Here is a 21,781-nt window from a genome sequence, read left to right as displayed (position 1 = left end):
CTTTCGTTAGGTGTGTGGATCTTTCGTTAGGTGTGCAGATCCTCTCTTAGGTATGTGCACCCTTTGTTAGGTGTGTGGATTCTTCATTAGGTGTGTGGACCCTTTATTAGGTGTGTGGATCCTTCGTTAGGTATGTGGATCCTCCATTAGGTGTGTGGATCCTTCATTAGGTGTGCCAACTCACTTTTGTCATTCTGTCTGTTGAAGGAGAATCCCAAACATTGGATGCACCCCAGTTAGCTACCATTGGTTTAACCTCACATTGGCATCACATGTAACCACCCAGTCACTTCTTTAGTGCTGGAGCAATTCCCTCTTGTCCCCAAAGACAGATTTACCAGATACCAGCTTGGTGCCAATGCCCATGGATCGGAGATGCTGAGACATTGCCCTTGCTCTGCAAGACTAGACCCAGCAAGGAGGGAGAGGAATGGGACCGCAGATAAACCATAAAGGAGACACTTGCTCCCTGGTGAGGGAAGCTGACTGTGGTTCCAGGTGCCCTCCAAGGAGAGCTAGAAGGAAGGGGACAGCTCCTGGCAGTAACCCGGTTCCACTCATGGATCCAGCCACCCTGTGCCTTCATCTATCCAGCAAATCTGACTTCCTTGTCCCACAATACTTCTCCCAACATACAGATTGCCAAGGTATATGATCACAGGGTTCACTGAACACCCCTGGGAGGGATCTGCTTCCCTGGGTTTCCTCGTTTCTAATCAGAAGGGGCTGCACCACTAGGTATGCACATGTGTTAGCCATAAGAACCTCTGGGGAAACACCTTGGGCTGTGCTAGTGGCCCACATTTACTGAGCACTTACTACACATTAGGCACAGGTGGCACAGATCTACATGTTTCACATGTGTCAATCCACTTAATCCTCACAGCAACCCCGTAACAGGTACTTAGAGCCATCCACCGGGAACATGTTACAATGCCCCCAGTGGATACCTGAAACCTTGGATAGTACCGAACCCTTTATACACTGTTTTTTCCTATACATACATAATTGTGGTGATGTTTAATTTATAAATTTGGCACAGTAAGAGATTAACAACAATAATTAACAGGACAATTATACCAATATACTATAACAAAAATAATGTGAATGTGTCCTGTCTCTCTTTGTGTCTATCTCTGTCTCTCTCTCTTTCTCTCTCTCTTTCTATCTCTCTCTCAAAATATCTTATTGTACTGGACTCACCCTTCTTGTGACCTATCAGTCTGATAACCAAGACAGCTTCTAAATGAATAATGGACAGGGAGTGTCTACAGCACAAATAAGCTGGACAAGGAGATGATTCAGGGCCCTTGTAGAACTGAGCAGGACAGCACAAAATTTCATCACACTACTCAGAATGGCAGACAATTTAAAACTTACAAACTGTTTATTTCTGCAATTTTCCATTTAATATTTTTGGATCACAGTTGATCAAGGATAACTGAAACCATGGAAAACGAACCCGTGAATAAGGGAAGACTACTGTACTACAGATAAGCAAACATTAAATAATAAGTCACTTACCCAAAAAGCCAGTTAAGGAACCAGATAAAAGCACAGCTCCTTCTGTCGATGAAAGGGTGGGTCTGCTCCACCTCACAGCTCTCACTCTAGGATCTCAGTGTTGGAAACAAGAAGACCTGCTTTGTGGACACCACTCCATGCCCCTACGAGTTTAAAAGCCACCGCCAGGAGCCTGTGAGTAGGGAGGCAGTGGGACAGGGTGGATTGAGCATTTACTTCAGAGTCGGATCTCACTCATATTCCAACTCCATCTCTCAATAACAGGGCAAGTTAATTCACCAAACTTCTTAAACGTTACGGATCTTGTTTCCTTCATAGGCCTTCTATGAATGTTAAATGAGATAACGTATGCACAACACCTAGTGCAGCATTACGGTAGGTATTCAAAAATACAGCAATTGTTATTAAGATGGGTACAAGAGGCAGTATGTTGTAAGATGTTCGTGCAAGATGTGGTGCCATTATGGGCTATTCCTTGAGCTTCAGAGAGGCTCTATTTGGGAGACGGAAACCATCAGAGCAACTGAGCTTATTTTATTTCATATCTTCCACTGTTCTCAACACATTTCCATGCACATAGCAACTGCTGTTGAATGAATGATTCATGGATGGCTGGATTGGTGGGAGGATGGATGGATGGATGGATGGATGGATGGATGGATGGATGGACAGATGGATGGACAGATAGATGAATGGACAAATGGACGGATGGACAGATGGATGGACAGATAGATGGATAGTCTAAACTTGTTAACTCCTTATAAAATATTCCATCATACACCTCTACATGTCTCATTTCAACACCTCAAATAATGCTCCCGTCTTTGACTCCTCCCCATTCTTTCAAACCTGTGACTCATCCTGCCAGATAATCTCATTGTTGTCTGTCTGCTCAGCCCCTTTGCAATGATGCATTGTTCCACTGTCTGGGGTTCTTGACTCTCGCTCTGCCTCCGAACAGTTTTAGAGCCACACTCCACATCCATGGGCCAGTTCCATCCCAGTTCCCAGTACTATCCTCCACAACCCTAGCCTGTGCACAGTGTGGTTCAGCTGTTGGGGAGGAGGTAATGTCCAGGTATGCATTCCCTGAAGCCCTGGTCCCTGGAGACCTGGGCTGGAACAGTGGTTCCTGTGTGTCTTGGCATTCCATGGCCAGACTCCAGCCACGCACTGAGGTTGTTTCATGCACAGTCCTAAGTGCTCTGTGTTCTGCCTACACAGGAGCCAGGAGCAAACCCAGCCTAAGGCTCTGTCGCCCTCCATTGGCAGTGGCTCCAGCAGAGCATGGAGCCGTGGCATGCGATGGCTTCCTAGAAGCCAATGCAGCCCTCCAGCTGCAAAAGGCATAGCTGGATTCCCCAAAGTCAGGGCTGCCAGTCTGACACAGTCATGCACCCACCAATATACCATCATAGACTGCTCTCACCATGACCAGTGGCAGAAAATCTACCTGATACCTTAGAGAGTCTGTCCCCTTCCTTTTACAGATGTAGCAGTACCAAGAAAACCTCAGGTCCAAGTTCTCAGGGCATCATGCATGTCACCCTCCCGGTTTTATACCTGGTGGGGAAGATAGAAAGGTGGACGTGGCTTTTTTCCCCACAACTGGGGATAATAGTGAGGCCAGGTTTAGACTGTGGTGGCATTAATGGGTCTTTGTCTCTTTTAACATCCCAGCCTCAGTTTCTGGAAAGAACAGCCTATGTTTTGTAAGAGTTCTGAGTGGTAGGATGCTAATTAGCAATGATAAATTTAATGGGAGGGCATCAGCTCCCACCTGGCTGAAGTTCAGATCTGTGCAGACAGACACTGATGACAAACAGCCCTGGCTTAGGGGAAAGGCAACTTGTCAGTCATGAGTTATCCCCTATACTATGTGTTGGAAGCATATCCAGAGTCTGATGTCATGTCACTTGATACTCACTTTACCTTTGGTCACTGGCCTCTCTTGCCCAGAGGCCCTGCTCCAACCTTCTCCCAGGAATCCCATTACCTCTGCTTCAGTGCTGCCTTCTCCTGGATGTCACCTCTGTGCTATTGGTTCCAGAAAAAATATGCATTTTATAGGGACGTGAAGGTAGGTGCACTGCTCTGGAATCACTTCCATTCAGTTTAACCTGGAGCCCATCTGTGTGATAAGCACATCCACTCCCCTTGCAAAGACATCACCGCCAAGTGATCCTGTGGTTTGCCAGGCCCTCCACCTTCCCTGCAGGCTCTTCACCCAGGGCCATGTTAGAGAGGAACAAAGAAGTGGTGGTAGCGGGGGTCACCCTAAAGGATAGAGCAGGTGCCTAAATCTTCCAGGCAGAAGGTTAGTTCCCAAAGAGACTGTTAGTTACTGGCTTGGGCTTAGGTTACCTGACTGAACTAAATTTATGGTTTTCTGTCCAACCCCATCTTCCAGGAATAAAAGAGCCGCATGAGGAAGAGAAAATCCATTATAGAGAATTGTCCTTGAACTATAATTTCACTGCATATATCATTTTAGTGTGAGAAAATGTATGCCCCCACTGAAAACATGCAAGCAGCAACCTCAGAGAGGGATGACAGGGTTAAAGGAGACAGGTGCCCAAGGCTCCTGGCTTTGTGTGAATGCTCAAAAAGTAGCTGCAATTATTATTTTTATCAAAACGAAGTTTATAATGACTCTGCTTTAAAAATCATAGAAGTTAAAAGAGACCGTCCCAGGGCTGTGTCTTACCCCACTCACGTCAGGGTCCAGGAATGCAGAGAAATGGCCTGACATTCACAGCTTGTCAGTCAATTCCATGGCTGGGGCCAGAATCCCCAGTCACTAGCAGTCTCATTGATGGACTGCAGTCCCAGGTGTTGTGGAAGAGGGCAGGGGATAGAGGAGGATAGGCACAGTTCAGAGGAGAGCTGCCTACTCTTATTTATGAATTTGACCCTCCCCAGATTCCAGGGACAGAAGTTTAGACTTTCCCCAGTCCAGGCTGGCTAAGGGCGAAATGATTAGCAGAGCACCTGGGCCATGCAGAGGAAGCCACCATGTATATTAAAGAGCTAGGTTCCAGGGAGCTAGTAATGTTCTGTTCTTGATCTGGGTGCTAGTTACAAAGGTGTGATAACTTTCTAAAAAATCCTCAGGTTGTATATTTAGGATTTGTGCAGTTTCCTGCACTTATACTTTGATTAAAGATTTATTTTTAAAAATCACCAAAAACCAAATACCCTCCCACACAACCTCTGGATTCTTCCCTGCACCCAAACTGCTGGGCAGAGATGAGCATCCTTGCAGCCGTTGCTGTAAATTGTCCAGTTTGTTGATCTACTTAAGAAACAGAATCCCATTCTGTTGCCTAGGCTGGAGTGCATAGCTCGCTGCAGCCTCAAACTCCTGGGCTCAAGCGATCCTCCCATTTCATCCTCCCAAGTGGCTGGTGTGTGCCAGCATGCCTGGCTATAAATTGTCCAGTTTAATCCAAGTCATTGAGAGATTGGGTCAGGCCAGTCAGGACTCCCATGGGATATCTTACTCTTTCACTGCAAAACTCAGAGTCTGACCTTGATTCATTCTTTCATTTATTTAACATGTTTATATGCACCACATGTTTATACTCATCAGATGCTAAACTAGACTTCCCATCCCTCACCCTGAAACCTGCCTGACCTCCATTAGCCAATACATCACCATCTACCTAGACACAGAGTCCAGGAGCTGTGATTCCACCTCTAGTCTACCCCACCTTTCTGGTTTACAAGAACCAATCAGTTATGCTTCAAATTCTGCTTTGGAAAATTCATCAGACTCCAGTTCTTCCTCTCCAACCACATGGCCTGTCCCTCATCCTCTCACTCATGGGCCATTACAGTGGCCTCCTACCTTGTATCTCTGTCTGCAGCCTTCATGGCCTTGAAGATGACCTCTGATATGGTTTGGCTGTGTCCCCACCAAAATCTCATCTTGAATTTTAGCTCCCATAATTCCCATGTGTTGTGGGAGGGACTCAGTGGGAGGTAATTGAATCATGGGGGCAGGTCTTTCCCATGCTGTTCTCCTGATAGTGAATAAGCCTCACAAGATCTGATGGTTTTATAAAGGGGAGTTCTCCTGCACACGTTCTCTTTGCCTGCTGCCATGTAAGACGTGACTTTACTCTTCCTTCACCCTCCACCGTGATTGTGAGGCCTCCCCAGCCATGTGGAACTGTGAGTCAATTAAACCTCTTTCCTTTATAAATTACCCAGTCTCAGGTGTATCTTTATTAGCAGCATGAGAACGGACTAATACAACCTCCTATGCCAACATCAGAGATAGGGTCATTCATCATCCAAGACCATCAGTGCCTCCTGACTGCCCATGGGGAGAGAGTCTACATCTCTCTACTTGCCCACAAGATCCTTTGTGATCCAAGCACACCTCCTACTGCATTCCTCCATTCACCTACCACCAACTGTGATGGGCCACTCTCTACTCCCCATGGACATCTAATACATTTTTATTTCCATGACTTGGCTCACACTATTCTTCCAATACCAGATACTCTCCCCACTTCCCCATCTTTTGACACTTCACTCAGCCTCCAGGACTCTGCTGAGAAGTGACCTCCTTTGAGAAGCCTTCCCTAATCCTTTGGTCAGCTCTAATTGCCTCTTCACTCAGCATCTACCACATGCTGGTAGTCCTTTAATACCATTTTGCCTTGTCTTGCCATGATTGTTACACAATCAGAAACACCAGCTGGGTCTCCCTACAAAATAGCTTCAGAAGCTGGACCTTTCCAGCCACTTCCAAGACTGCTGGGCACTCTGTCCAAGCCACCACATCTCTTGCTGGGATTTTCACAACTGTCCCCTAATTGTTCTCCTTTTATTCTGGTCTCCTCCTCCACAAGATCTCTTCTTTGAAGACTGGTGCTGCTAAACATCTCAGAGCATATTACTCTTCAGTGCAAAGTCTCTCTCAGAATAAAATCCAAAGTCCTCACCATGGGATGCAAGTTTCCTGGATCCATAAACCAAAACCAAGGCAACTCTCTCCAAGATCCTACAGGATGGGTCCAGTCACTTCTCTACAAGATCCTATGAGACAGAGCCCAGTCACCTCTCTACAAGGTCCTATGGGATGGGCCCAGTCACTTCTCTACAAGGTCCTATAGAACAGGACCCAGTCACATCTCTATGAGGTCCTACCAGACAGGTCCCTATCACCTCCCTACAAGGTCCTATAGAACAGGACCCAGTTACATCTCTACGAGATCCTACCGGACAGGTCCCTATCACCTCTCTACAAGGTCCTATAGGACAGGTCCTTGTTACCTGTCTCCAAGGTCCTACGGGATGGGTTCCTATCACCTCTTTATAAGGTCCTACAGGAAGGGGCCCAGTCACCTCTTTACAAGGTCCTATGAGACTGGACCCAGCCATCTCTCTACAAGGTCCTACACGAAGGGGCCCTGTAGCCTGTCTCCAAGGTCCTGTGGGATGGGTTCCTATCACTTCTCTACAAGATCTTATGGGATGGGCCCTGTCACCTCTCTACAAGGTCCTATGAGATGGGCCCTGTCGCCTGTCTACAAAGTCCTATGGGATGGGCCCTATCACCTGTCTACAAGGTCCTATGGGACAGGGCCCTGTCACCTCTCTACAAGGTCCTACAGGAAAGAAATGCATAGTTTTGGTCTTATATCTCTTTTAAGTTTCATAGATATTTGACCCAAAGAAAGCACTCAAAGTTGGGTAGAGAAAAGCCAGGAGGGCTTCCTGGAAGAAAAGGCTTTTGAGCTAGATTCTGAAGGAAGTATAGCAAAACAGAGAAAAAGCAGGGAGAAAATTCAATGAGGAGAGCCCACAGGAACAAAGACATGGAATCAGGATAGAGCTTCACCCATGTGGGGCAAACCCTGGGCTCAAATAGGGGGTTAATAATAAGTGAAGTTGGTACCACACATTTATTCTCTTTTTCTTTTACACTTCCCAGAGCTTCAGTGGAGGCAGATGGGGATCCAGCAAGAATGCCAAAGCAGCCATCTCATTATGTTTGACAACATTCATCTGAGCTGTTTCATGTTTAACATGTCTTCCAACTCTGTAAAATTACAGAATGGAATATGAAAGATGGCATCTCATTCTATTGCTGGTGAAAAGGATGAAAAAAAAAAAGACACCACTTGTTTTTTTCATTCATGCAGCTGATATTGGTTGAGCACCTATTATGTTCCTAAGCACGATACTAGACTCAAGCAATATCAAGTTGGCTAAGACTCTCCAACAACCATGCTTTGGGCTGATAGATGTGTGAACAAACAACTACTGGTGGTGATCGCTGTAATGGAAGAAGGTGACACAGGTGCAGAGGAGGAAATGGCTAACTGCCAGAGAAGCCAGGTAAGGCCTCAAGGTAGAAGCAACCTCTGAACTGAATCTTGAGTGTTTTCCGTAAAGGACCATATGGTAAATATCTGAAGCTTTGCAGGCCATACGGTCTCTGCTGCAACTACTCAACTCTGCCACTGTAACACAAGGTCAGCCACAGACAATAGATAAATGAATGGGTGCGACTGTGCACCAAAATGACGTTATTTGTGGACACAGAAATTTAAATTCTGTATAACTTTCATGAGTCAGGAAACATCATTCTTCTTCTGGTATTTTTCGGCCATTAAAAAATACGTTTTTCACCAACCCGATGCTTAAAAATGAAAATGCAAAAACTTTCTTGGCTCATGGGCCACAGGAAACCAGGTAGTGGGACAGATGTGACCCACGGGTGGTGATTTGCAGACCCCTGTCTTAAAGGATGAATTGGCATACCCCCGGTGAAGATGGAGTTACGGGTTAGTAACAAGAGTAAAGGGGGGTCTCTGCAGTGTAAGGTCCTTAGCAAAGTCTCAGAAACACATAAAGATACAGTCTATTTGGGAAATCGAGGTCTGTTGTGAGAGTGAGACCTGGGGTCCGGGTTGAAACTGGAAAAGTCAATAGTCAACAGTTTTTATATGCCCACTGTTGAACACATCATTATTTTAAAATTATACTACATAAAATTACAATTAAATAAATTACATTTAAAAGAAAATTGGCCAGGCCCAGTGGCTCAAGCCATAATCCCAAATTTTGGGAGGCCGAGGTAGGCAGATTGCCTGAGCCCAGGAGTTCAATACCAGCCTGGGCAACATAGCAAAACCTCGTCTCTACTAAAATTACAAAAATTACCCAGGAGTGTTGGCGCACCTGTAGTCCAAGCTGCTTGGGAGGCTGAGGTGGAAGGATGGCTTAAGCCCAGGAGATGGAGGTTGCAGTGAGCTGTGATCACGCCACTGCACTCTAGCCTGGACAACAGAGTACCACTCTGTCTCAAAACCAGAAATCACACACACAAAATAAAGATAATAAATACTCAAAAACTCATCACTTCCTCATTATTTCTGATATTTTACTATTACGTTTGCCTGTGAGATTATTTACCTCTAGTGCATCCACATAATGGAGATGCCATGACATGCTACTGTTTCTCTTCCCAACTCTGTATTCTGCTACTTCACATGGGTAGCTTGACCTTGGCCATGATGGGGATATTTACACTACAGGAATTGACAAAGGCTACAATGTAGGGCTCTTTTTAGTCCCCCAGAGAATCAGCGGTTAAGCCCTTACCACTGACTGCAAGCAAAAGAAAATTAAGTCCAGGACTGAAGTAATGATGGCAAAAGTGGAGAGAAGGGGGATGACTGGGATAGAATTAGACTCAACCAGGTAGCTTTGGAGGAATGAGGGAGAAGCAGAAGAGAAGGATACCTCCAAGGCCTAGAAAGCTATTTATAAAGAAGCACTTTGAGAACTAGACTTGGCTCGGTACTTCCTCCACACGCCTTCTCATTGAACAACCCCAGAAGGAAGTGTGGGAGCTCCGAGCCCCAGGTCCCTGGCAGCTGGCGCAGCAGCAGGAGGCACGAAACCCTTGCCTAAGATCACCCGAGGAGGTGCTGCTATGGCCAAGCCCCAGCCTTCCAATCCCCCTGCACCACAGGCCCGTGTCTGTGTATGTTTACATCTCATACATAGCTCCGTGCAGAGCTGTGTGGGCACCCACAGTGCTCCACGAGCGGTCTGTGTGTATTTATAACCACACAGCCATGTGTGGACAGCCCCACATATAGATCTCACCTCCATCACTTCACACATCCCTGAGGTGCCTGGGGCCTGCTTCCTGACCTCACATCGGGGGCTGTGTGCCTGCTAATTGACTCTGATGGGAACTGTGCCCTGCCAGCCAAAGGCATGCAGCCCACCTCCCACAGCCAGCGCCTGCTACCTCCCACCGCCCTTGGGGGCCGGACCTTCCTGGTAAAGCTGTGTGAGAAGCAGCTATAAACATGCCGCAGGCTGACCTGCATATGGAAATGAGGCTCGTGGTTTGCCTGGCACCCAGCCACAGGCCTGTGGCCTCACTACCGCCAAGTATCTTTAGCATGAACTTCATTCACTTTGCCCCCCTCCACTCCTTTTCAGTCCCTCTCATCTGCTGCCCTGTCTTACTCTCAGTTTGGGGTGCCTCTTTCCAGGCTGGAGTCTTATCCTCAAGGCTGCACGGAGGGCTTGGCCTCATCACCCGCCATCTGACAATAAGAACAACAATATAATCATAGCTTGCAATTTCTGTACTAGGCACTTCATGTCCATTATCACGCTGAATACACATGGAGGCCCCGTTTTACAAACAAGGAACCTAAGGCTATAACAGGGTCATTTGGTGGGGAGATCAGGACTGAAGAAGTCAAGGTTGGCAGAGTGGTTGGGGCTCCCTGAGTTGCACATGCCATGCTGGGAGGGCCTCTGGGTGCAGGAGAAAGACAAGGAGGCCATCACTAGGCCAGTGATGGTCAAGTAGAGAGAAGGGGATGATTGGCATAGACTCAGCATCAACCAGGTAGCTTGGCAGGATGAGGGAGGAGGAAGAGGAAAAGAAGGATGACTCCAAGCCAGAGAAAGAACTATTTATAGAGGACACTCAGTCATTTTCCAATCAAGAGTGGGGGCAAAGGCCATCCAAGAGGCCGTAATGGGAGGAAGATGCCATTCTGGGGGCACAGGCTGCTCCTGGTTGGGCAAGGTGCTTACTCTTAGACAGTGCCAGGCTCAGCTTCCTAAGGGATCTGATCTGGAAGCTCATATTGAAGACACAGCCTGAACAGTTGCCCTGGACATGCTTCAGGAATGTCAGTCCATCATTTCCTCACTATTTCACAACCTTCCCTGAGGTGGGATCCAACCACCTTGGGGAGAGGAGATGGGAGAGGTAGCCATAAGACTTCTCTTGTTGTCAATGGACAGCAGCCTAGGGAGGCTTTCCTGGGCTTTGTTCTCTCAATGCCCCAACATAGGCTGAAGTTAACCAAGGCTGGAGTTGCGGTCATCTCCTACTTTCATTTGGCATGTCATTGTCCTTTGCAGGCTTACCCTTACCCATAAACATGTATGTCAGCCCCTCCCTCCCTCCTTCTTGACCTCCTTCCTTACCTTTTTCCTTCCTCCCTCCCTTCTTCCTATTCATTTTTTCTACAATTTAACAGAATATTCTTTTTTGAGTTGAAGTACTATCAACGTCCTTATGACCTCCATCTATATGCTCCTGTGTCTTCCCCCTGGGGCCCTAGCTACCCTGTGGAATAGGTTCTTTTGCTATCTCCATTTTAGATATGGAGAATTGGGGGCTCAGGAGGATTAAGTAACTTGCCCCATGTTTCACAGCCAACAGGTAGCAGAGCTAGGAATTGGACCCAGGTAGCCTGATGCAAAAGCCAGTTCTCTTAACCACCAGGATGCACTGGTTTTTCTCTGTCTTCCATTTGCAAATCTTCAAATACCTTCTCAAAGGTCATCTCATCCAGCTCCCTGCTTTTAAGCAGGAATGCCTTAACCATGTATGTCCACTTTATGTCTTTCAGAGGCCTTAGAGATTCAACCACAAAAGAGAGATAGTGAAATAAACTATGCTGAGCATCACCAGGAACCAGGAACCATGTGCACCATCTAGTTACATCACTTGCAGTCACCCATTTGGGGATCTTTCCTAAATCAGCCTCCCATCCCTCCTAGCACTCCTGCAGCATGTCTCCCCTAATTCTGTGCTGGCAGATCCCCACTGCATACCCTCCATCCCCCACTCCCAAGCCTTGGGTCATAATAAACCCAGCTGAAATACAAGTCCAAGCCCTGCCCATTGTCATCACAGTAAACAGCCTGGACCCGAAGGCTGCCTCTCTCACTCCCCAGAAGATTAATAAATCAGATTCAGACGCCTATTGTTCTGGACACAGTCAGAATCAATTGCAGGATTTTAAATCTCTCAGCACAGAGCAGCTGGCTGGCAACAAGAGGCCCCGCAATGTCTCTGGGAAAGCTAGCCAGGGATGGAAATAAGAAAGAGAAAAAGGGAAGACCAAATAATCAATAGATACCACACGCTCTTGGCTATCACACAGTATTGCTCAGGAGGCTGGTCCCCAACTTTATTGTGAGTCACACATAGTAAAGGGACGAGGAGGAGGCAGAAAGTCCAACTGGGAAGAGAGGAGGCCAGAAAGAGCCAGGTCTGGTGGACCCAGGGTTAGCCCTCAGATGGGTAGGACTGCTCCACACCCACCTCCTAACCTCACCGATGGCTAATTTCATCTGCAAATGTTTGAATCTCTCAAAAGTGAGCACTCACTGCCCAAAGCCGCACAGTGAATTCTAGCTTAGGATCCCAGAATTCCCAAGAAGATTCATAGAAATCCTTGTATCTCAGACTCATTCCCACTCCTTTGCCACCCGCAACTCCTAGACTTTGGTTTTGTTGTTTTGTTGTTGTTGTTGTTTTTTAATCCCTTACTCCCATGGGAGATACAGTGTGCCCGCCACTGCCGCCTGAGTGGCTGCTAGCATTTTCCCTAGCTGTTTATGTGGAAAATCATAAAAATATTTGGTGGCCAAAAAAAGAGAGGGGAAATGCTTTGGTGGTCTGATGCAACAGAATTCCTTTGGTGGGGGAAGGAAGCTGGATGTCTTATTCTAATCCAAAAGCATGCATAAATGCTGTATTGACTGAAGAGTACTAGGTAGAATGCACGTTCTTCTCAGAGACCTGCCCCCCACCCAACCCTCTCCAAGCAGACAAAAGCACTGTTGGCAGCTGGCAGAGTGTAAGTCACTTATAACCCGACCACAGGGTTTGGGAAGAGCTGAAAGCAGAAATTCTTGCAGGCTGTGCTCTACCCTGAGTCTGGTATTATGCTCCTGCCCTGGTGGCCTAATTCCCTTGGCTGCAAGAGGAGGCAAGGATGATGATGTTGATGATGGTGATGGTTATGGTGGTGATCCAGATATTGCTGTTGCTGCTGCAGCTGATGTTGATTTTTTTTAATGTGCTGCACATTATGTTATAGTTATGAAGCCTCTCTGTATACAATCTCTCCTTTGATGTTCATAGTGACTCCCCGTGGGAGGCAGATCAGGTATCATATCACATCACACCCATTTCACAGGGGAGGAAAATGAAGCCCAGAAAGACAAAGTGTCTTGCCCAAGAGAACACAACTTGCCAACGCCAAACCCTGCAGATCAGCTTTACACCATGTTGACTTGAACTCTGAACAGCACAGTCCAAGGGATTGGTAATGCAAGCTATATACGGCATTTAATATTTTCCAGTAGCCACATTTTTAAGGTTACAAAAAAGCAAGTGAAATTGATTTTTAATAGTATATATAATATAACCCAATATATCCAAAATATTATCATTTCAACATGTAATCAATGCAGACATCATTAATGTGATGTTTTACCTTCTTTGTTTTAATACTAGGTATTTGAAATCTCATGGGTATTTTTCACTTTGAGCACACCTCATTTCAGACTAGCCACATGTGGCTGATGGCTATGTTACTGGCCAGCCCAAATCTGGCCAGTATTTGTCTGATGCAAAAGTCAGTTATCTTAACCACCAGGATGCACTGGTTTTTCTCTGTCTTCCATTTGCAAATCTTCAAATACCTTCTCAAAGGTCATCTCATCCAGCTCCCTGCTTTCAAGCAGGAATGCCTTAACCATGTTAGCAGGAATTGACAGTGTCTTTGATGCCAAATGTATTTTTGAGGAAAACCTCAAAGAGAGGAAAGCAGGATCATTGCTTGATTCATCTTTATTCATTAAGAGGAAAAACTTTCATCTCAACTTCACCTCTTTCTAGTCATGCAGACAAGACGCAAAAATTATTTCAGTTGACAAACTGTGTTTTTCCTCTTCTTTCCACCCTCTTTTCCTTATTCTCTTCTTTCTCCTCCTTCTTCTTAATCATCATCTGCTAAAACATCTGATCCAGATATTAGCACTGAGTGATTAGCAGTCATCTATAAGCAGCAACTTGGTCTACCTTCCGAAGGTTTTTTTGAACTGCACCCTAATTATACATAGTGCTACACGAGGCACAGGGCAGAGATAATGATCCCTCCAAGAACACTGGGCACTAGAAAAGGAGGAGGAGGGAGAGAGGAACAGATGGAGGGAGGGAGGGAAAGGGAGGGAAGGAAAGGAGGAAGGAAAAAAAGCATACCAGGTTCAATAGTGCCCCCCCCACAAAACTCATGTTCACCCAGAGCCTCAGAATGTTACCTTATTTAAAACTAGGATTTTTGCACATGTAATGAAAAGATAAGGACATTGTGGTGGGTCATAAACCAATGACTGACGTCCTTAAAAGAAAGATATGTGGACACACACAGAAGACACAAGTAAGAACACCGGGTTAGTCCACTCTCACACTGCTAATAAAGACATACCCGAGACTGGTAATTTATAAAGGAAAGAGGTTTAATGGATTCAGTTCCGCATGGCTGGGGAGGCCTCACAATCATGGCTGAGGATGAAGGAAGAGCAAAGAGATGTCTTACATGGGGGTGGGCAAAAAAGAGCATGTGCGACGGAACTCCCCTTTATAAAACCATCAGATCTCATGAGACTTACTCACTATCACGAGAACAGTATGAGGAAAGTGCCTCCATGATTCAATTATCTCCACCTGGCCCCATCCTCGACATGTGGGGATTATTACAAATCAAAATGAGATTTGGGTGGGGACACAGCCAAACCATATCAAACATTATGTAAAGACAGAAGTGGGGCTTCAAGCTCCTGCAGGCAGTTTGGAAGCAGCTGGAGGAATGAGTTAGGTTCCTGGTTGCGGGACATTTTTTTTCTTTTTTAAAACAGACACAGCTGTTGAGTGAAATGCCGCCTCCACAGAGAATCCCAGGCGTCAGACCTTTCAAGCAGAGGAAGAGCTTGGGTAAATTTCTTGGGGTAGTTTTCTGGGTTACTCGAAAGAGAGGAGAGGATCTGGCCTTCTCTTGATCTTTGCTTCTTCCCTTGTGCTTGAAACATTCACAGCAATCAGACAAGAGGAAGTTGCTGGAATCCGGGCAAAGTTCCCCAACAAGATCCCGGTGGTAGTGGAGCGCTACCCCAGGGAGACGTTCCTGCCCCTGCTGGACAAAACCAAGTTCCTGGTCCCGCAGGAGCTGACCATGACCCAGTTCCTCAGCATCATCAGGAGCCGCATGGTCCTGAGAGCCACGGAACCCTTTTACTTGCTGGTGAACAACAAGAGCCTGGTCAGCACGAGCGTAACCATGGCAGAGATCTACAGAGACTACAAGGATGAGGATGGCTTCGTGTACATGACGTACGCCTCCCAGGAGACATTTGGCTGCCTGGAGTCAGCAGCCCCCAGGGATGGGAGCAGCCTTGAGGACAGACCCTGCAGTCCTCTCTAGCCCGTGTCGGGAAGGATGTGTGCTCTGACAGACGCGTCAGACGCTGGCAGAAGGGATTGGTTTTCTCCTGTGTGTACGCTGGAGGAGTCTGAGAAGCAGGGATGCCTGGGGTGATCAGCTCCAACCAGCGTCAGCAGAGTGGTGGCTCTTCCTAGTTTACTCTTTGTGCTCCATGCTCTTGTGTTCTTCTAAGAAAAATGTGGGCTGCTCTTGAAAGTTATGTAATTATCACCTTTTTTTTTTTTTTTTTTTTTTTTGAGACAGGGTCTTGCTTTATTGCCCAGGCTGGAGTGCAGTGGCACGATCTTGGCTCACTGCAACCTCCGCCTCCCGGGTTCAAGTGATTCTTCTGCCTCCACTCACTGGGTGGCTGGTATTACAAGCATGTGCCACCACACTCGGCTAATTTTTGTATTTTTAGTAGAGATGGGGTTTTACCATGTTGGCCAGGCTGGTCTCAAACTCCTGACCTCATGATCCACCCTCCTTGGACTCCCAAAGTGCTGGGATTACAGGCATGAACCACCACATCCAGCTATATAACCATATTCTAAATAAGAAATGGTTGGCTTGTGTGATGGTGTTGTGTGATGAGCTGGAGACAATATTTTAAGTGTCTTCTGTGGTATATGTGGGAGGGCCATTGAGGAGTGGGTTTCATTCCCTACCTGTGGGCAGGTGTCCCATCTAGGGCTCGGTCCTAGAGAACCTCTGGCCTGTAGGTTGTCTCTGTGGAACCCAGTGAAGCCAGCGTGAACCACGGTTAGCTCATCTGGAGGAGCCCTTATCCGTGTCATTAGAGAAATTATTCGATTTCCCCAGCATTCACTCTATTTGGTTATTTTCTGTCATTCTCTGTTTGTCCTTCTATACCATACATATTTATGCCAAAGCTGTAACTTCTCAACATAAAGTCATTTAAACCATGTGCATGTTTACTATGTGCCAAGCTGTATTCTAAAATAAATATTCTTTATTTAAAAAAAAAAAAAAAAGACAGAAGTGGGGATTGAGCGATATGTCTACAAGCTGCCTTTGACCACAAGAAGCCATGAGAGAGGCATGGAACAGATGCTCCCTCAGAGCCTCCAGAAGAATCAACCCCACCAGCCTCTTGATTTCGGACTTCAGGTCTCCAGAACTGTGAGAGAATACATTCCTGTTGTTTTAAGCCACCCAATATGTGGCAATTTGTTATTGCAGTCCTAGGGGACTGATACAGAAAGGAAGTACAAACCAGGCATGCTTTCTTGTAAAAAATCAGTAAAGACACGTGATCAAAAAAAGCTTGCAGTTGAGAACGTGAACTTCAGGGCAGCTTCCCTATCCACTCTCTCCCTGCTGCTCATGAAATCAAATCAGCTTCCCTCACCTTCCCCCCTCTCAGTTGCCCATTCTGGTAGTTACACTTGAGCCCCAGGTTTCCTATGAAAAGGTACAGCCTTAAAATGAAGGGTTTAAGTAATCCAAATATTGTCCTATAAAAGGGGGAACAACTTATTCTGGGTGACTTTTGAGGACAGAGTGAAGACCAAAGAGTAAAAGAGAGGAAAGCAAATCTCCACTCTGCTTGTAGAATTTTTGGACAAGCACAACTGGTTCATGGTGAGAGGGATGCCTGGCATGCATGCCTCTAATGAAAGCTGGTCTTGGGGGCATCATAAGGAAGTTAGGGGGATTTCATCTTTCTGCCATCATCAAAGGAATTTCTATTCAAAAAGGAAAATAAACTGGATGGTCACAGGGCCCTCTTCCATCTGAAAGCTGACTATGTGATTCTGAGTCAGAATAGTTTTCATCAATACAGAGGTGGTGCGGTTCTGAAGAGGTTGAGGGAGACAGTGACTGTCTCATAGGCCAGACTCAGATGAGACATTGACATGGACCATATATGGATGGGACACTGATGCGGACCTTATACAGATGGGACACTGACGCAGACCATGTACAGAGAGGACACTGACACAGACTGTATACGGATGAGACCCTGATGCAGACCGTATACGATGGGACACTGATGCGGACCGCATACAGACGGGACACTAACGCGGACCTTATATGGATGGGACACTGATGTGGACTGTATACACATGGGATGCCAACACGGACTGTATACAACACGGACCATATATGAATGGGACACTGACACAGACCATATACAGGTGGGACACTGACATGGACTAGATGCAGGTAAGAATCAGGGTCTGCTGGGCCCTGACCTCCAGAAGACATAGCCCTCTTTCTGTAACACATGACCGTGCCCCTAGCCTTGGCTGATCAGAGTCTCAACTGTTTTGACTAATACGGAGAGTACCCACAGAGCTGCGGGGGCTACAGCAGAAAGTTGGTTGGATAACTGGGACCACCAGTTATAGCCATGTGCAAGTTAAATTTAGAGGGGAGCAGGAAATATGAGTAAACAAACAAACAAAAAAAGCCAGGAAAGAGCAGAAAGAAACAGATTTCCAGTGCTCTGCTTCTTTATTTCTGCATATCAAACTACTCTGAAACTTAGTGGCTCAAAACAACAACTTTTTCTGCTGGGGTAACAGGTGGCTCACACCTGTAACCCCAGCACTTTGGGAGGCCGAGGCGGGCAGATCACCTGAGATCAGGAGTTCAAGACCAGCCCGGCCAACATGGCCAAACCCTGTCTCTACTAAAAATACAAAAGTTAGCCAGGCGTGGTGGTGCGCGCCTGTAATCCCAGCTACTTTGGAGGCTGAGGCAGGAGAATCGCTTGAACCTGGGAGGCAGAGGTTGCAGTGAGCCGAGATTGTGCCACTGCACTCCAGCCTTTGTGACAGAGCAAGACCCCATCTCAAACAAAACCATTTCCTTCTGTTTCATGAATGTGTGGGTTAGGAATTCAGACAAGGCTCAGCAGGGTGAGTCTTCTATTCTACACGGAATAGCAGAAGTCACTGCATCATAGTCAGCTGGCAGAAGGGCTGGTGCAGCGTCTCCATGATGACTTCATTCACGTCTGGCACCATGGCAGGGACAGCTGAAAGGCCTGGCTCAGCTGAGGCTGTAAACCAGAGTGCCTCCCTGTGGTCTTTCCAACCTGGCCTCTACTCCAGGGTAGCTGGACTTCTTATGAGATGGGTCAGGGCTCCAAGAGCCAGTGTTTCAGTGAACAAAGTAGAAGTTGCATGGCCTTGTAACGCCCAGCCTTAGAAGTCACATGGCATCACTTCTGAGATACTCTACTTGTTGAAGCAGTCATAAGCCCATCCAGATTCCAGAGGCAGCGCTATAGGTCCCACTTCTCTATGAGAGGAGGGTCAAATAATTTGTGACCATGATTTGAAACCATCATCCATCCAGAGAGAAAAAAGAGATAGGAAGAGTTGCTTTCTACTTCACAATTCTCATGAGATAGCCTCATCCTTAAAAAGAAACCCTCTTGGCCAGGCGCAATGGCTCACCCCTATAATCCCAGCACTTTGAAAGGCCAAGGCAGGCAGATGACCTGAGGTCAGGAGTTCGAGACCAGCTTGACCAACATGGAGAAATCCCATCTCTACTAAAAATACAAAATCAGCCGGGCATAGTGGCACATGCCTGTAATTCCAGCTACTCAGGAGGCTGAGGCAGGAGAATCACTTGAACCCGAGAGGAAGAGGTTGTGTAGTGAGCCAAGATCGCACCATTGCACTCCAGCCTGGGCAACAAGAGCGAAACTCTGTCTCAAAAAATAATAAGAATAATAATAAATCCTCTTTTTGCTTGGCTAACGTGAGTAGGTGTCTGTTCCTGCAACGAAAGTAGTCCTATTATGGGCAAAATTCTGTCTCTCAAATATTTATATATTGAAGACCTAACCTCTAGTACTTCAAAACGGAACTATATTTGGGGATAGGGTGTTTAAAGAGGTTAAGTCAAAATGAGCTCATTAGCATGGGCTTTTATCTAATATAATCAGTGTTCTTATAAGGAGAGGAAATTTAGGATGGGCACAATGGTTCATATGTGTAATCCCAGTACTTTGGGAGGCTGACGCAGGAGGATCACTTGAGCCCAGAAGTTTGAGACCAGCCTGGGCAACATAATGAGACCTTGTCTCTTTACAAAAAAAGAAAAAGGAAAAAAAAAAAACCATTACCTCGGTGGGATCCCAGCTGCTTGAGAGGCTGAGGTGCAAGGATTGCTTGAGCTGGGGAGTGGGGAGGTTGAGGCACCACTGCACTCCAGCCTGGAAGACAACAACAACAAAAAAAGGAAATTTAAACACAGATAGGAACAGAGGGAAGACCATGTGAAGACATGGGGAGAAGAAGATGGCCATCTACTAGCCAAAGAAAGAGGTCCCAGCAGAAGCTGCCCCTGCCCACACTTTGACTTTGTACTTCCAGCTCCCAGAACTATGACAAATTAATTTCTGTTGTTTAAGCCACCCAGTCTGTGGTCCTTTTGCTATGGCAGCCCTAGCACACTAATACAAGCCCTGACTAAACAAATGTGCCCAGTGTATGAATCTTGGTGCTAATACAAGCAATGGGGAGTCTGGCCCTGCAAGCCTACTAGTTAGAGCAGGGTATGGCCCAAGCCCCGGTAGCTCCAGTGTGCTGCAAGGCATGAAGTATTCTCTTGGCACGGGTTGGCTGCCTCTTCAGTGTGCATCCACTGGAATCAGGACATGTGGAATAGGTGATTCATTTCTTCCATCTCCACTCCTGGCAAATAAAAGCATTTACTATCACCTCTACAAAGGCAGCAGCATGTTCTTCTTTGCCAAAATGAATACACTGTCCTGGTTCGGCTTTCTTACAAACACAGACATGTGAGTGAGAATGTGCATGCATGTGCACACACACACACACGTGCACACACACACTAGCCTTCTATGTCTATGTTCCCTTTCTAACATACTTTCTTCCCTTTTCCATCACCAATGCTCAGCAACCGGGAGTCAAGACACCTCGGTTTGGTCCCAGTTATACTAAATTTGACTTAATTTTCCTAGATTTCTGTTTGTTCAGCTTTAAAATGAAAGGATTGGCCCATCAGTGATTTCTAAGATGACTTTTCACACTTAAGACTCATGGCTCTGCCATCTCAACACAGTGAAGGTGCACTAGGCTAGCATTAGGGCAGCGAGGGTTCTGCTGCTTATTAGCCATGAGCAGTTCACTTCACTTCTCCCAGCCTCAATTTCCTCCACTGTGAAATGTACTTAATGGTGTCCAGCCGGGCACGGTGGCTCAAGCCTGTAATCCCAGCACTTTGGGAGGCGGAGACGGGCAGATCACGAGGTCAGGAGATCGAGAGACGATCCCGGCTAACACGGTGAAACCCCGTCTCTACTAAAAAATACAAAAAAACTAGCCGGGCGAGGTGGCGGGCGCCTGTAGTCCCAGCTACTCAGGAAGCTGAGGCAGGAGAATGGCGTAAACCCGGGAGGCGGAGCTTGCAGTGAGCCGAGATCTGGCCACTGCACTCCAGCCTGGGTGACAGAGCAAGACTCCGTCTCAAAAAAAAAAAAAAAAAAAAAAAAAAAAATGGTGTCCAGGGCCTCTCTGACAGTCTGGACCCAAGACCTACTCTTTATCCTGTAAATTCACTTTCCAGACCCTAAGTGTTCTTTATCTTCTTGTCTTGAACAAAACTATCTCCCTTGCCATCTTGAGCCCTCTCCTTTTCCCCTCATTGCTTTGCTCTATTGACCCCCCAGTACCTCCCCAACATTTATCAAGTGAGGGTCCTGCTCCCATTTTCGGTCTCCATCCTAAGTCAACCCATGCATCACCCTGGCCTCAGTCAATGACCTTGAATCCCCTCCATTTCAACGCCCCTCTCCCACGATCACAGTCACAACCCTCCAATGCCCACCTCTGAAGTCTCCCCATCAACACTTCCCTCCTAGCCACATCCTCTCATATTTCCTTTTCACTAACTCCTACAAAGCCCATTCTTTGCCTTAATTAAGACCCCCTTTTTCCTGCATGCTAATTTCCTTCCCTTCCTTGCTGGCCTATAGGTCCTTATTACTCGTTTAAACCACTCTCCTGCTGTCGCTGTCAACCCCTCGCCACCTTATCCCCTGGTCACATGTAACCCATCAAGCCTTGCAGCTTTGTAGTCAATCCAACAATGAACCTTCTCCATTCCCAGCTCTGGACACCAGAATTTCACTAGAGAGAGACCAGTCAACTGTGTGGACACATGCCAACACAAATGAATGGCCTCCAACAAGCAGCTGGTGCCCAACAGAGACTGACTATCCTCCCAACTGTCCCCACCAGCCCTTCTTCTACCCCACCCCCAGCCCCACAAGGTGCCTTCCAAACCTCCTCCCAGGAACTTCAGGCCCCCAGCCTGGGAAGCTGACCATCTCACTCTCATGGGATGAGCTCGCCTCCTACTTTGAAGAGAAAATAGAGGCAATCAGGAAAGGACGCCCTCATCTTCCTGCCACTCCACCTACAACTGTGCACATGTGCACCGTCCTTCCTGCCTTCCCTCCTGCTGCATGA

General features: G+C 46.7%; 1 protein-coding gene across 1 annotated transcript; it reads left to right on the top strand.

Moving 5' to 3' along the window:
• Positions 1–430: 430 nt before the first annotated feature.
• LOC126938294 (microtubule-associated proteins 1A/1B light chain 3C-like) lies at positions 431–15,302 on the top strand. The gene is made up of 5 exons (XM_050762355.1): positions 431–472; positions 1,615–1,698; positions 9,384–9,473; positions 9,764–9,837; positions 14,834–15,302. The coding sequence occupies exons 1-5, from the start codon at positions 431–433 to the stop codon at positions 15,300–15,302; spliced, it is 759 nt and encodes a 252-aa protein (XP_050618312.1).
• The last annotated feature ends 6,479 nt before the right edge of the window (positions 15,303–21,781 follow it).

This window comes from Macaca thibetana, chromosome 16 (assembly GCF_024542745.1).
Source record: "Macaca thibetana thibetana isolate TM-01 chromosome 16, ASM2454274v1, whole genome shotgun sequence".
NCBI classification, from domain to species: domain Eukaryota; kingdom Metazoa; phylum Chordata; class Mammalia; order Primates; family Cercopithecidae; genus Macaca; species Macaca thibetana.
This window is presented reverse-complemented; position numbering and strand designations above follow the sequence as displayed.

What these genes read in the sequence shown, in the direction of transcription:
- LOC126938294 (XM_050762355.1), top strand. Translation starts at nt 431, where the DNA reads ATGGGACCGCAGATAAACCATAAAGGAGACACTTGCTCCCTG. An exon ending in GCCTAAGATCACCCGAGGAG is followed by an intron (nt 9,474 to 9,763) that starts GTGCTGCTATGG and finishes GTGCCCTGCCAG; the next exon opens with CCAAAGGCATGCAGCCCACC. An exon ending in TTGGGGGCCGGACCTTCCTG is followed by an intron (nt 9,838 to 14,833) that starts GTAAAGCTGTGT and finishes TTCTTGGGGTAG; the next exon opens with TTTTCTGGGTTACTCGAAAG.